We start from the raw sequence: 14,603 nt of genomic DNA on the forward strand, positions 1-14,603 counted from the left end.
GGATATAACATGACCCCCTACAGTCCCAGGAGAAGGGTATTTTTGCTATAAAATTTGCCCGTTATTAATGTATAGTATTTGTTGTTGGTAAGCATGCATACATTTTAGGGTGGGGGTGAATTTTCTGCTGGGGATTTTTCTAAGGAAGAGTTTTCCAGGGGGTGAACTTGTCAGGAGAAATTATACACTGGAAGAATTTGCAAGAATTCCTATGCATTTTTTTACATCACTTCTCTCGTTTCCGTCTCAATTTTAGGAGTGGAGTTGTTAGGGGTAATTCATGGGTATAATTTTCACCAGGATTGAATTGTTTAGAGGATGTTTCCGCGGGGAGGGTATTTCTCCGTAGAGACTTGGCCAGATTTCCCTGTATTATTTTAAAACGATCAAAAATTAAATTAAAAAATAAGTTTTATTTTTTAACTGAAAGCAAGGAGCAACATTAAAACTTTAAACGAACAGAAATTATTACGTGGATAAAGGGGGTTGCCTCCTTCTTAAAACCTCGCTCTTTACGCTTAAGTTTGAATTTTGTCCTAATTCTTTAAGAGCGACTCCTGAAACATATGAGTCGTGTAACTAGAACGATAAGAAGCTTTTTTTAAAACTACTAAAAAAACTTTGGCGTAAAGAGCGAGGTGTTGCGAAGGAGGCAACCCCCTTCATATGCATAATAATTTTTGTTCGTTTTAAGTTTTAATGTTGCTCCTTACTTTCAGTAAAAAAAAAAAAACTTGCCGTCTTCTCAAATCCTCGCTCTTTACGCTAAAATTTGAATTTTGTCCCAATTCTTTAAGAACGACTCCTGAAACATATGAGTCATTTAACTAGAACAATAAGAAGCTTTTTTTTTAAATATTAAAATACTTTAGCGTAAAGAGTGAGGTATTGAGAAGGAGATGACCCTCTTCATATACGTAATAATTTCTGTTCGTTCTAAGTTTTAATGTTGCTCTTTACTTTCAGTTAAAAAAACTTTTTTTTTAATTCAATTATTTTCAAGGTATGGTGATGAAGATATGAAAAAATGGAAATTTGGGATTCAGTTTGCTTATATTACTGCCAACTGCGCCGTTTGTCTTATTTTTACAAAAATAAATCTTTGAAAATTACAAAATGATTATAACCGTTTGATTATCTATTTGAAATTTTGTACCTCTAAAATTTCTGTACCCGGGGCAAGTGGCCCCTCTGTCCCCCCATAAAATAGCCTCTGTGTGCAAGGTGTACTTACAAAAGGATGACTAAGGAATAATTAAATAGGTGCCCTCCTGGAAGAAAAATGCGTTTATAGGTTGTTCTTTGCTGGTACGTTTGCAGAAACTTCCAGGGGGAGGGTAGTACAAAAAAAGCAAATTCTATTTGATAATTTGAATAAGAAGTGCCCAGAAATTTGGAGGATTTGAAAATTTGGAGTGTCCAGGCCCCGGGACCCTCATCCCGTATGTCCCTGGTTAACGTTTGCTCTATAAAACGATATATGTAACATATATAGGAGAAATGCCCTATTTAACCTTTACCCTCCGATGACATATTTTTCTCTCTCCTCCCTCAAAACATAAATGTATCTACACAGACTGAATGCTGTCCCAAACGACGTTCAGGCGCGCACACAGAAATTCATAGGAAGGGTACAACTTTTCGAAAGGGGTGAGAAATTATTCAAAAAATCAGGAAATTGTAGATAAATGCTCTTAAATCTGGAAAACTTGGGTTGGCAGTGGCCTGAAGACCCCCTCCCCCTGTAAATACTTGTCTTGCCGTTCTGTTTATTAAGAGGTTTTTTTTTAAAACAGAATGCGCCCATAGTGACTCCGTTAAGCGCCTCTCTACAACCACTCAAATGAGTCCTTCCTTGCCACTCATTAACACACCTGGTTGAAAATCGTGCGATATAAATCAGACACCTACGAAGGTGTAAGTCCCTATCATAATATACCTGCAATTTTTTTTTTTTTTTTTTTTTTTTTTTTTTTTTTTTTTTTTAGTGCAACGGGACTAACCATGGATATGACTGGTGGTGGGAGGTGCTGCCTGATGGCTGCACCATGGCCTATCTGGTGCAAGGCATGAATCTTTGTATGTTGGTCACTGAGTCACATTTTATACCAAAATCATTCTCTAGGATTGAAAGATTTTCTCTATTGTCATCCTGGGAGGGTTGTACTTTGGCTTAGAAGGAGGGCAGAATTTGAGCTTTAAGTGCTAAGAATGGTACACCTTTGAAAGCCAGTGCCTAGCACTTTAACAATAATTTACGAATGTCCATATTTTAACCTCATGAAAAAATAGCTTAATTGCAAAAACTAAGATATAAACTTCCAGCATTCAGTTCTGTTCAGCAATGCCTGGCCAAAGCGTTGGACGGATATTTTTTATCGACAATTTTGAACTTGGTTATCAAATACCAAAATGTTTAATGCCTTTAGATTCAATTATTTATAAAAAAGTAACGTATTATCAAAGTACTTTGTTAAAAGTAAAACATTAAAACTAAAATTAAGAAAATTAAATAAAGTTTTTAATTCAATGTTTTTAATCTAATTTTGTCTACCAAAAACCAATATATTCGACGCCTTTATGCTTCGTAACTATAAAAAATTAAATCTTTTTCAAAGTGACAGCTTGATAAATACAATCACTCTTGAAGAAAAAAAAATGATAATAAAAAAACAAAGAAAAAGTGTATCCGTTCAGAGGGAAAATGCAAAAATTCCCAGCATTCCATTCAGGAGAAACATTTCTGATTATAGTGGCTTTATATATCAGCTCATGGGTACTCTTGCAATGCAAGCAAAAGTTGCCGGGGTATTTTTATCGAAATTACCCCTTATTAAGTTTGTTTTCTTGTGTTTTCTATAATTATACGAACTTTCTAGTGTACTAATAACTGCACTGATTACTATAATAAATACATATTTAGAATCACCATAAAAAGCTGATTCTTTGATTGAATGTTATCGATAGTTAGATTCTTATACTTTTGTTATTGACAAGGATCGTTATTTACTTACCATTCATTACTATGAAAATTGTATCTTTTTTGCTCCAACCAAATCATATAGAAACAAAAGCTCACGGAAAACTGGAAAGAGGTCACTCAGTCACAAATTAGGACTTATATTTTCCTTATTAAGGGTCAAAATCTATTGGCAGGCAGCCAACAATGGGGCAGCACACATTTTTCTATGGTTTTTCCCTATTCAGCTCTTTTTCCTTTGCTTTCCTTATAGTTACTTTATAGTCCTAAATTTTCAGGGGGGATGGACCCCCTGCCCTACTTGCCAGCGCCCATGAATTTAATCCCTAGTAGTCAACATTTCAAAAATGGCACCTACATCATACAAGTAGATGACGTTTTGCCTGATTCCCTTATTCCGAAATTCGTCATATTCACACTAAACATGCTTAATGCAAAGGGGTGGACTGGGATCGGCCCCCTTTGAATTCAGAATTTATCCGAATATCTGGGTACGTTTTCCAAATCATCGAGTATACCCCCCCCCCCCAAAAAAAAATCCTTCTTATGTTCCTGATGAAAACTATATGTTAGTTTGTCTAATAATCTAATATCAGCCCTGAATTTGAAGTATTTGAGATTGAATTAATTCTACTGAGAAATGTAGGAATAAAAGTGAGCCCTTGTTAAAATAAAAAAGAAAGAATGCGTGTTTCGGAATTTTTTTTCGATTCTCGGCCTATTTCTTTCATTTGATTGAATTCTTCTTCTTTACGGGATTAGGCTGACGAAATATACGCATAATAAAACTGTCCAAATCTCAAGTCGTTTTAATCTCTAGGACTGAAGCAATCATTGGAAAGACTTTTAAATTTAGTTTCTATCTGTAAAATAAACAGTTATATTTTTGGTTTGTGTGCCACTGTTTGATTGATGTTTTCTGTTCTTTGTCACAAGAATTTAGTGACTTCGTTGTATTTATATTTTTTTTGTACTTTTATGATATACCCCTACCACTCAAGAAGTGAATTTAGGTTTATCCTAATATAATGCATCTACGTATGATAAAAATATAATACTTTAGAAACAAATATATTTGTGAAAGCAAATTATACTTTCCCAAAATATATATTTTGGGCTATATATTTGTACATTGTGGGGGATTGGGGTAAAGTACAGCGGGTCTGTATGCAAAATGTGTAATCTACAATTAGTGTCCAAATACTTTAACCCCGCCCCCCTAATGTGCAAATATATACCCTGAACTATATATTTGCCATCTACTCTGTCACTCCTCTTTGTCTCTTCTCACGCTTAGGTGAAAGCAACTGGTTGCAGTGCGTCAATGCATGAACAACTTGAGCGGTAGGTTGTATATCATACAAGTTTTAAAACACTTTCAGGTGGTAAAAAATGTTTTCATTTTGATGTCTTTGGTATTTTAAGAAAATAATACGAGGTCACGTTGGTTTCATAGGTGCTAAATCTTATCCTTTATTTCGCACCGAGATGAAGTCTTAAGACGATTCTTTTGTTGAAGGTAATATGATGGAGATTGACCCCCCTTGACCTATTATGGAACAGCGTTAGTCTTCTTGTTAAAATGCAGCACCATTTGAATTACTCAGTTGATGGACGATTCTATTCATGTATTCGAGGCGAAATAGCCATCAGATAAAAATTCATTAACTAAATCATTAGCAGTAGTAAATGGTCTTGTTATGCTTTCAATGCGATACCTATCCACACTTTAGAACGTCCACTCACACTTGTGTAGGGGCTAATAAGTTACCCTTTTCAATTTAGTGTTATTGATTGATTTTGTGTTGGATAAATAATTTTTGAACTTCTTGTTCTCGGGTTAATGATCACACCTTGGTTGCCCGAAAACATAACACATTAGTTGTAAATCAAAAGGCCTGTTTAGAGCAGTGGTTCCCAACCAAGGTTGAGGCTGTCCCACTTAAGATTTCTAAATGCTTGTGCCCCCTCCCTCGTGATATTTAAAGTTTGTTACTCAAGACTCAAAGTGTATTCAACTTAAGGGAACTTAAAAAGGCCATTAATTTGATATCTTTTGAAATATACCTTCTGAAATTTCAAGCCGAGTGGATTGATGCGCTGAAATTAGGGTCCTTTGTCCGAGAGGTTGAGGATTCGAATCCTAGTGTACCCTGGGAAAGGGGTCAGTGACGTGGCTCTCTAAGCTCAGCCAGAGTCAACCCACCTCTAAATGGGTACTTGGAGAAATCTGGGGAAGGTAAACACGAAAGGTGTGCGAAAGCACAGGATGGTTAGCCCCCCAACCCCCCATTGCACTTCCTGAATGAAGGGCCAAGAAACGGAGACCAGCACCGCCGATAGGGACTATAAAGTGCAATGCCTTTTTTTTTTTATTCTTTATTATACCTTCTGATAGTATATGTATATCATATCAGATAGTATCTGATAGTATATATAGTATATGTATTTAGCATACTCTGTAACATCCATTAATGCATGTAATATTTTTAACGTACCCCCCCCCCCCCGTCAAGACAAATTCTTACACAGTTTTTTTTTTTACTTGAGCTTGAGTGAGCTTCTCGCTATAACCTCACAAGTAAATCGGTGTTTTTATCCAAATGAGTCGACTGTCCCTCCCGCAAAATTGCTGTTACAGAAAAAGGGGTCTGCCGACGCGGATCAGACATTTACCAACTTGCTTGCTAAATTTTGCTTCTTTCTATATTTCTATAGCCTTTTTTATTGTGCTATTAAATATTTTAATCTACATAATTAAAATAAGTTTCGTATTTATGTTAGGACGTTTGTTTAGTTCTTAAAATTTCTGTTTAGTTAATAATTTAATGCTTCTTATTTTCAATTGTGTATTTTGCATTGTCAATTATTTTAGTTTGCTTTGTCCGCCCTGTAAAATGAAGTTTTTCGAGAGGATGAGAGAAAGAGTTGTGGGTAGAAAAATTGCTGGGAAAAGGTGTTTTATTAGCATTAGGTATCTGTTGAGGTTTATTAGTGCGGGAATGACCCATCTGGAGGGTGTTCTATGATGATTATATTTATATCAGTGTTTTCGTATGATTTGTTTCTGTCTTGTTTAAACTGTTGTTTAATTGCTTCTTATATTTTATTTTATTTTTATTTCCTTTTTCTGTGGTTATCCCTGTGGCTTTCTATATGTTAAGTATACTATACTATGCTATAGAATACAAGTTTTGTTGCGTTTCGCAAAAAGGGCCTCAGTCCACTTTTTTACGAAGATGAGTTAAGCTTATGGTTTGAAATAGCTCGAAAAGATCTATCGATCAGTGTATTCAAAATGGGCTCATCTCGGATTCTGGCCGAGTTACAATTTGTTCCAAAAGTGCTTAAAAAAGCGGAAGTCTCTTAACTTCTAATTAACGAACAATTCAGGAATTTGGACATTTCCAGTGAATTCCGATTGAAAAGTTAACCAGGGATCAGTCTTTAAAGTTTCAATTTCTTAAATTGTAATTTATGAGAAGGTTATTTTATTGTTCTTTTTTATTGTCATTTTGCTCTCCTATAAAGTTACGAAAAGTGGACTTAAGCCCTTTTTGTAAAACCCGTCGGAATTGCTACTGAAGAAATTCCACATAGGCTAGTCTTTTTTTTTTTATTATAGAATCCTCGCACGTCTCATAAGGAGAACATGAACACCCCTCGCCCCCCTAAAGATGAACTATATTTTCCTTCCCATGTATCAATTTCTTGGGAACTTATATCGAAAGGGGTAGAAATATAATATTTCGGTCTAAAAGTGTAAACATTTAAGCCCTTTTACATTAAGAATCATTAAGAAGATTCGATACCTCAAAAAAGGTTTTGTGAGCCATAACGTCAGCTGACCGTCTCAAAGACAAAGGTCCATTAGCGAATTCTCCCACGCTAATTGTTATTTTTGAAGCTATTGACAATTTTTGATTTGGTTATGAAACTTGATTGGAAAAACAGTGAAATTTTACGTCCCTTTTTCGGTGAGCTTGTCAATCAAAGCGGATGACACCACAAGGAACTCCCAAAGCTGCAAAATTGATCAAATGTATTTTGAGTTGATTTTAGATTATTTTTTGTCTAGTAGGAAAGCTATTGACAATTTTGGATTTGATTGTGAAACTTGATTGGAAAAACAGTGAAATTTTACGCCCCTTTTATCGTTGAGCTTGTCAATCAAAGCGGGTGACACCACAGGGAACTCCAGATTGATCAAATGACTTTTGAGCTGTTTTTTATATTTTTTTTCTAGTAGGTATGGTAGAAAATTATTAGGGACTGCATTTTCCGGAAGTTTCAAAAGAAATTCTGATTCATTTAATCGAAAAATCATTTCTCTTCACGTTCGATTTCTGCTCCATAAATCACTTATCAATAAATTATTCAATAAATAAATTTATTGAAACTGAATATCCCTATCTCCAGCACAAAACGGGGGAATTTAAACAGTTTTTCCAAGGTTTCTAAGAAAGTAGGGATTGGTTTTAGTTTTGTGTCATTATATTCGGATCTTTTATCCAAGTTCTTCAACTTATGACAGCGCCACCCAGTCTATTCTAAACAGTTTGGCCATACAAGCTAAAAAAGTTTGTAATGGACGAGAAAAAGTGATCCCTTAAGGTATCGAATCTCCTTAACAAACGATGCAATGTTTTCTGGTAAACCTCTCTCTATTATATGAGGCTCAGTTCAACGCATGCTGGTAAATATTTAAGCCAAGGGTTGTGTCATATAAATAACGAATTGGCGATTCCATGGATGTTGCCACAAAAAAAAGAAGCTAACAACACAGGGGTGCCAATTCGTAAAAAGGTGGGGGTGAGATTTTTTCAAGTTTTTATAATGACGGTACAAAGCAGTACATTTTTTAAATCAAAGGGGGGATTTTTTCAATTTCTTTTGTGGGAAAATACCAAAAATAGTATCAATGAGATATAAGGAGGTACAGTTGCTGGGGTCCAATTTGCTATGGGTCAGGGGAACTACTGCCCCTGCCATATCTTAGTTTTTCCTCCCCCCAGATCCCAGTTTGTCCACCCACCTGAAATTTAGTTTCTCCAAAAATCTCGTCAAAACCAAGATAAGCCTGCATAATTCATGCATCTACAGAAACAGGTTAGTTTTCTTTAGTATATCTTAACCCTTTTTGTTACTATAAGGCTAATTTTTCAGTTTTCACTGTCTTTTTTATTTAATTCGGGGAAATTGGCTCCAACTTTGCCCCCCCCCCGTAACATCTTGACGAAATTACTCCACTGGGCCGCTGTCCCTCTTAACTGGAGCCTCTAAAGCAATAACAACAAACAAAACTGCAAAAATAATCCCCACCGAATAACCCCAAGATCTGCGTGTGTCTATAATTAATATTGACTTAGAAAAGGTTATAATTCATACCATTTATGTCCATGCTGTATAAGGGATTTGGTATTTTGATTATATTTGACCTGTCAAATCATCCATCAAAATATGCTTCTTATGGACATTTATTGACACCTCTCTTTTAGGTGGTCGGAGAGGTGGCGGATCGGAGCGTGGATATAGAGCAGCTCCAAATGCTCCGGACTCTCAGCGTTACAACTCTCGTCCAAATGGCGGTAACTTTAAGCGTCGTCGAAATAATCAACAGCGTCAGTCTCATTCTGACCACGGAAAGTGAAAGAGTATATATTGTGGGGAGTTTGTGACAGTTGTTATTTGATACGATTTAGTTGACTGATGAATGTTTGATATAAAAATGGAATGAAATAGAGACTTAGGTAAGATGCAAAGAGGGCTACCTTTTTTTTATTTGACGAGATTCTTTGATTTCATATGGGTGTCGGTGACCTAATCCCTGGCGTTGACACGCGTCCTTCTTTTTCCTATATTCCAGGGGGGAAATGTTTTGCTTTAGTTACACCAGCTTAGAAATATGTCTCTTGTACTGCCTAAATATTTGGGATATTATTGCTTATTGGACAAAAATCAGATTGGAAAAAAAAATATAATTTTCAGTTTCATGTGGAATACTTTCTTCAAATATGATAGTCACTGCTCTCACAATTGCGTTCCATCTCCCCTCCCCCCTAATGAGGCCAGATGTAGCCCTAGGATATGCACAACATTTGGTTCATAGTGCAAAAAAGTAGGTTTTTGTATATTGCCCGTGTAATGGCGTCATTAAGGGAAGGGGGGCTGAAACGCAATTGCTACGACATTGATTAATATATTTGGAAAGAGCATTGCATGGGTAATTTAGTTGTTTACTAAAATATATTTCTAGTGGCACCAATTCTGGAAATGTTCTAGGAAGTAAACTGATTTTCAAAATTTAGCAGGAGGTATTTTTTCTATTAAAATACAAAAAAAAAAAATTCTACGGAAATACCTAAAAAGGCATTTTTTGAAATCTGGAGAGGGCGAATCTCTGCCCTCAAATGATGCCACTTTATATTTTTTAATCTGATTTTTATCTTATTTGCTTATAGTAAGATATTTTTAACTAGTATTTAATTTTACTGTGAACTGATGGTTAGCAATTGAGGAATTCTTTTTGTTTTGAAGAAATAAAAAATAAATAAATAAATTATCGGCTGATTTTAGATGTTTTTAACAACCGTTTACTATAAATTTAAATTTACTAATTAAATTTACAGTTGAATATTGGCATATTTTTATGCGATTATCTTAAATCAGGTTCATCATCTTCTTATTTCAAAACAATATAACAAATGCTTGTCTAATCAGTGCTTATGAAAAAAAAAATTGTAGAGGTTTCTTGTTAGAAATGTATTTCAATTTTTGTGTTGTTATGCTGTATATTAATATACAATCTTATCCTATCTGAAATGTGTTATTTAACACATATATATATATATTAGAGAATAATAATGCGATTTAAGGTAATTTTAACCGGCAAAAAAGGGAGGAACATATGAAAAATATTTGAAAAACTACAAAAAACTTATATTTCAGGAAGGAACCGGTCTTATGTGCCTACATATTCTTATTTCACTTCTTTCTATTTTTAATTTGTTTTTGAAAAGTCTGAAATGATTTCATTATAAATAGTAATAAATATTATTATTATTTAATGTGAATTAATAAACATTATTTTTTTTAGATTTGGGGAGGAGAGGGCTTAAAGTTCGTTTCAAATCGTGGGTTCAGCCAGTGGTGATTCTGACCTCTGTTGTGCCCAGGGCTAAATCTTGATGGCTCTTACTTCTGCCGCACCCGGGACTAAATTTTGATTAGCCCCCATCCCTCCCAAAAAGTTTCTAGCAGAATTTTAACAAGATTTTCCAATAAATTAACAAAATTATTTTCAATTTATTAATTGATTAATTTTGTTTTTATTATTTTTGATTTATTCTTTAAAATATTTAATTATTCATATTATTTATTTATTTTTTAATTTATTTTATTTATTAATTAATATTTTTTCATTTATTAGCTGTGTCCTCAACTTCAATTTAATAAAAATATAATTTCTAAATTACAAAATTAATTATAACCGTTAAATTATTTATTTGAAATTTTTCTATCTGCACCGGGGCAAGTATCCCCTCTGTCCCCCCTAAAAACCGCCTCTAGATTTAGCTAAAGTAAATAATAATTTGGAAAGTTTTGTAGCTTTATATAGAATTTCGTTCTTGTAGTTTTTCAAGTAGGCCTATAAGGTATAAAGCAGGCCTTTCAGGTAGGCCTATAAGGCTGTAACAGAAAATTTGGTTATTTCTTGTCACATTATCACATTAGCAGTAATTTATTTGTGAGGTTCAGAATAAAAGAAAGTTGGCGATATACAATAACATCAGACACTTACGTGGGCTTTTTCGGGCGAAGGGGAACAATAAAAATAATCATTTGTATTTGATAATTTGAACAAAAACTGCCCAGAAATACGGAAAAAATGGAATCACGGGGAGGGATCTGTCTCTAAGGTGCTCTTTCCGGCTATGTCCCTGAACGACTGGTTTAAAAAAAAATTTCGACTGCTATCATTTTTAGACATATGAAAAAGCTCAATCACTTTTTAACAGATATACAGAATTTTAGTTTTTTTTTTTTAGGGGGAGGGATTAAAAAAATGGACGATGTAGTATTTGTTGTTCTTAAAATCTGCAAGGATTATAATAAACAGGCATAAGAGTATTCAATCCCTTCTTCGTAGATTAATACATGTAATTTATTTGAGGCGGGGGGGGGATTTCGTAAAAAAAATAGATCGATATAGAATGTTGTACTGTTACAAATTTTAAATAGCAGAAGTCATATGCATAACAAAGAATCCAACATCTCGACAGATGCTTACAAGGGAGTTTGTTTATTTTTTTAGGTGGGGGGGAGGGGTTAGAAATTTAAAAATGGGAAAGAAATTTTAAATATAACGGTAGGTGAATTTAGGCAAAGTTTCGTAAAACTTACATACATACATATACATATATACATACATACATACATACACATATATACGTACACTGGAATTTATTTGGACTTTAGCGATGGGGACTAATTTGGAAACAAACTTTTAAAAGAAAAGTCGAATTATACTACAAAAAGGAATATTTAGGATAAACACAGATATTGTAGGGGTAAGGTTCCAAGGACCCCTCGTCTTCCCCCCTCCCTTGTGTACGTGCTAGCGTTCGGTGAAGTTCTTTACAGCCAACAAACGATATGTAGTTCTTAAATATTAATCATTGTAATATTATTATTGTATAATTATTATTATTGTATTATTATTATATTATTATATATTATTATTATTATTATTATTATAAGTATTATATTATATTATTATTAAGTATTAATTATTATTTATTAATTATTAAGTTTTATATTATTATTATATTATTATTATAAGTATTATTATTATATTATTATTATTATTGTAATAATCTTAAATATTAAATATTTAAGAATGTAGTTATTAAATATTTAATATTTTCTCTTTTGTTAATCCTTGTGTAGCTATTTGTCTGTGTTTAGATAACTTTTTTGGTTTTTTAGTTATTGTGTATAGTGTGTGTTCAAGTTAATTGTTAAAACAGTGCAACTTTTTGGAATTTGTTGAAGTCATTGGGGGATTTTTTTTTCTCAACTAAGCAAATTGTTCATCTTTTTTTTTATTATTTAAATTTGATCATCTTTTAGTCTCGTCAAAAAGTATGAAGTGTGGCCTGGTCTCCTAATATTAATTGTAAGACCCTCTTTTTTTTTTGGGGGGGGGGCAGTTATTACCTGGTATTGATTCTGAAGTGTTCGTCTCTCTCTAGGGGGAATGCACTAAGTCCTTCTTTTGAGTCCTCTAGCTTATTCGAAGGAGGTTATGAGACATCTTTTGTTTGTTTTCATAGTTGTGTTATTAACTATTCGGAGTATACCTAACAATTGTTTTTATACTTTTTTGATTTGTTTTAGTTCTTTAAACTAGAGCTTGTGTAAAGATGTTGTTTTTATATGTAGCACTCCTTTTAAAGGTTCGAAAATACAAAAAAAAAAATAAAATGTAAAAGTTCTTGAATAAAAAAAATGATGCCTTTATCGTATTGTTTTGTCATTTACACTGACTTTAGTTGTAAGGCCCTAGCGTTGTTTTTAAATTGTTTAAAGCACTATGTGGACACCAATCCACATAGGACACCACTGCCAAAGAAGTGCTGACTTTCAGAAATTACGTACGCCACGTGGCGCGTACAATGCGCTGTGGGGAATGTGCCACACAATATAATTCTGTGCCATGTATGGAAACTGTGCACATGTATCGCTCTGCTATATACAAGAGGTTGCGAAAAGCGGGGGGCCGCTTGCACCGGACCAAAGAGAAAGATGGGTTCCCTTTATATAGTTTAGGGTATTATTGTAAAGTGCGGATTCATCAAACTGAGTCAAGGCTCAGATCCCGTGGTTCAGTTTTCCAAATTCCGCGTTAAAGATTTGCTTCAATTTCATTTGTTAACATCTGTGATATGTTTTGATGACCCAATCACGTTACTCCTTAACTTCTGCAATTTCTTGGGTGACAAGAAACGCCCCTTTTTCATAGCTGGGTCGGCATTATAATGTGAAATTAAACACGGTAAAAAGAAAAAAAGCTCTTAGCAATAATATTTTTGCTAGTCTTTCCTCTATTTCTCTGTGACATAACTGTAACAAGTCTTCTTAAGTCTTCTTAAGTCTTCTTAAGTTTTGCCTTGGAAGGTACTGACGATTGACACATTGGTGCTAGATTTTATATTTTTTATATTTCTTTTTTTTAATGTTACTTTTTGATATTTTTTTATAGTTAATATTGAATATCATTTTAGTTGTAGTTATTTTTGGGTCTGCTTTAATTGTTTAAACTAGAGCTTGTGTAAAAATTTTGTTTTTGTGTATTAATTCCCCCTTCTCTTATATTTCAACCCCCTAACCGCGCTTAATTTTAATAATAGTTTCTAGACTAAGCCAGAATAGTGTTGCTGTGAGGTGCATGAAATTGCCAAGCGTAATGAAGGTCTACCAAGCTTTGTGGGGGTGTTGCTCATGGTTATTCTCTGCCATGCTTGACAAAACCGTGTAAAACACATGGATCTCCGAGATGTACACCAGGTGGCGGAAAGTGGGCAACCTCTCGCACTGAACTAAAGAAAAATAGAGAGATTACTTTCCTATAATTTTGGAGTAATATTGTTACGGGTGGATTCATCAAACTGATTTGAGACTCAGGCTCCGGGATCCAGGGTTTAAAATGCTTCAATTTCATTGGTTTACGTCTGTGATGTGTTTTTGTTAGTTAATCACATTACTCCTTATGTTCTGCAATTTCTTGGGTGACAAACAACACCGGGTTTTTAAAGCCGGGCCGGTTGTTCCGTGTAATATTGGCCCAGTAAACGAACAAAAGCTTTTGAGTCACAAGATTTTTACTAGTCCTTTCTCTGTTTCATTGTGACAGAACAGTTACAACAATTTTCTCAAGTGTTGCTTTAGTTTCGGGGGGCGTTGAAAATTAACCCTTTTGTGCTAAATTTGACATATTTTTATTACTACATTTTTTGACATATTTATTATTATATTTTTTCATTTGTTTTAATTATTTGGACAAGAGCTTCTGTAATTATTTTTTTACGCGTAGCAATTTCCGCTTATTTTATAGTTTAACCCCCAACTCCTCTTAATTTTGAGGATACTTATTGAACTAAGTCTGAATAGTAGTGCTGCGGGGTGACAGCACCCCTTTTATTGCAGAAATATTGTAAGTGTAATATAATAGATTAAGTTCATATGCTTACACAGAAGGAAGGAGAATTACCTTTAAAAGAATTCGGAGGTTAGAAAATACAAAAATAAAATGGAAGATTTCTTGAATATAAAACAAATAAATTAAGCATATTAAACATATTTATATACTTTATAAGCGAATAAATAATTATATCACATATATTATATATTAGGTCCGGAGCATTTGGAGTAATTTTACAATCATAGTTGTTTTCCGAATCCTCACTATGCTACTACTACTAATAACTCACCGCAGCACCAAGCTGCCTGAGGCCAACACAGCTACGCACACTCCTCCTCCAACCCAATCTATTTATGGCCTCCCTCTTTACATCCTCTCAGGAGTTCCCATTTCCTTTCAATCTTTATTTATGACATCCTC

The 14,603-nt window shown here is 34.0% G+C and overlaps 1 protein-coding gene across 3 annotated transcripts in view; it reads left to right on the plus strand.

The window, feature by feature from the left end:
- The window catches only part of LOC136040789 (terminal nucleotidyltransferase 4B-like), a 168,473-nt gene that overhangs the window by 116,511 nt on the left and 37,359 nt on the right, over positions 1–14,603 (plus strand). For 2 of the 3 annotated variants that reach the window (XM_065725118.1, XM_065725119.1), the window contains exon 10: positions 8,479–12,502. In XM_065725118.1, coding sequence (XP_065581190.1) covers positions 8,479–8,630 — 152 coding nt within the window. In that variant the 3' untranslated portion in view covers positions 8,631–12,502. Of the gene's footprint in view, positions 1–8,478; positions 12,503–14,603 lie in introns of those variants that run through there. The other variant, XR_010620884.1, reaches the window with a different exon arrangement.

The sequence above is a fragment of the Artemia franciscana genome, chromosome 21 (assembly GCF_032884065.1).
Source record: "Artemia franciscana chromosome 21, ASM3288406v1, whole genome shotgun sequence".
Taxonomy (NCBI): Eukaryota; Metazoa; Arthropoda; class Branchiopoda; order Anostraca; family Artemiidae; genus Artemia; species Artemia franciscana.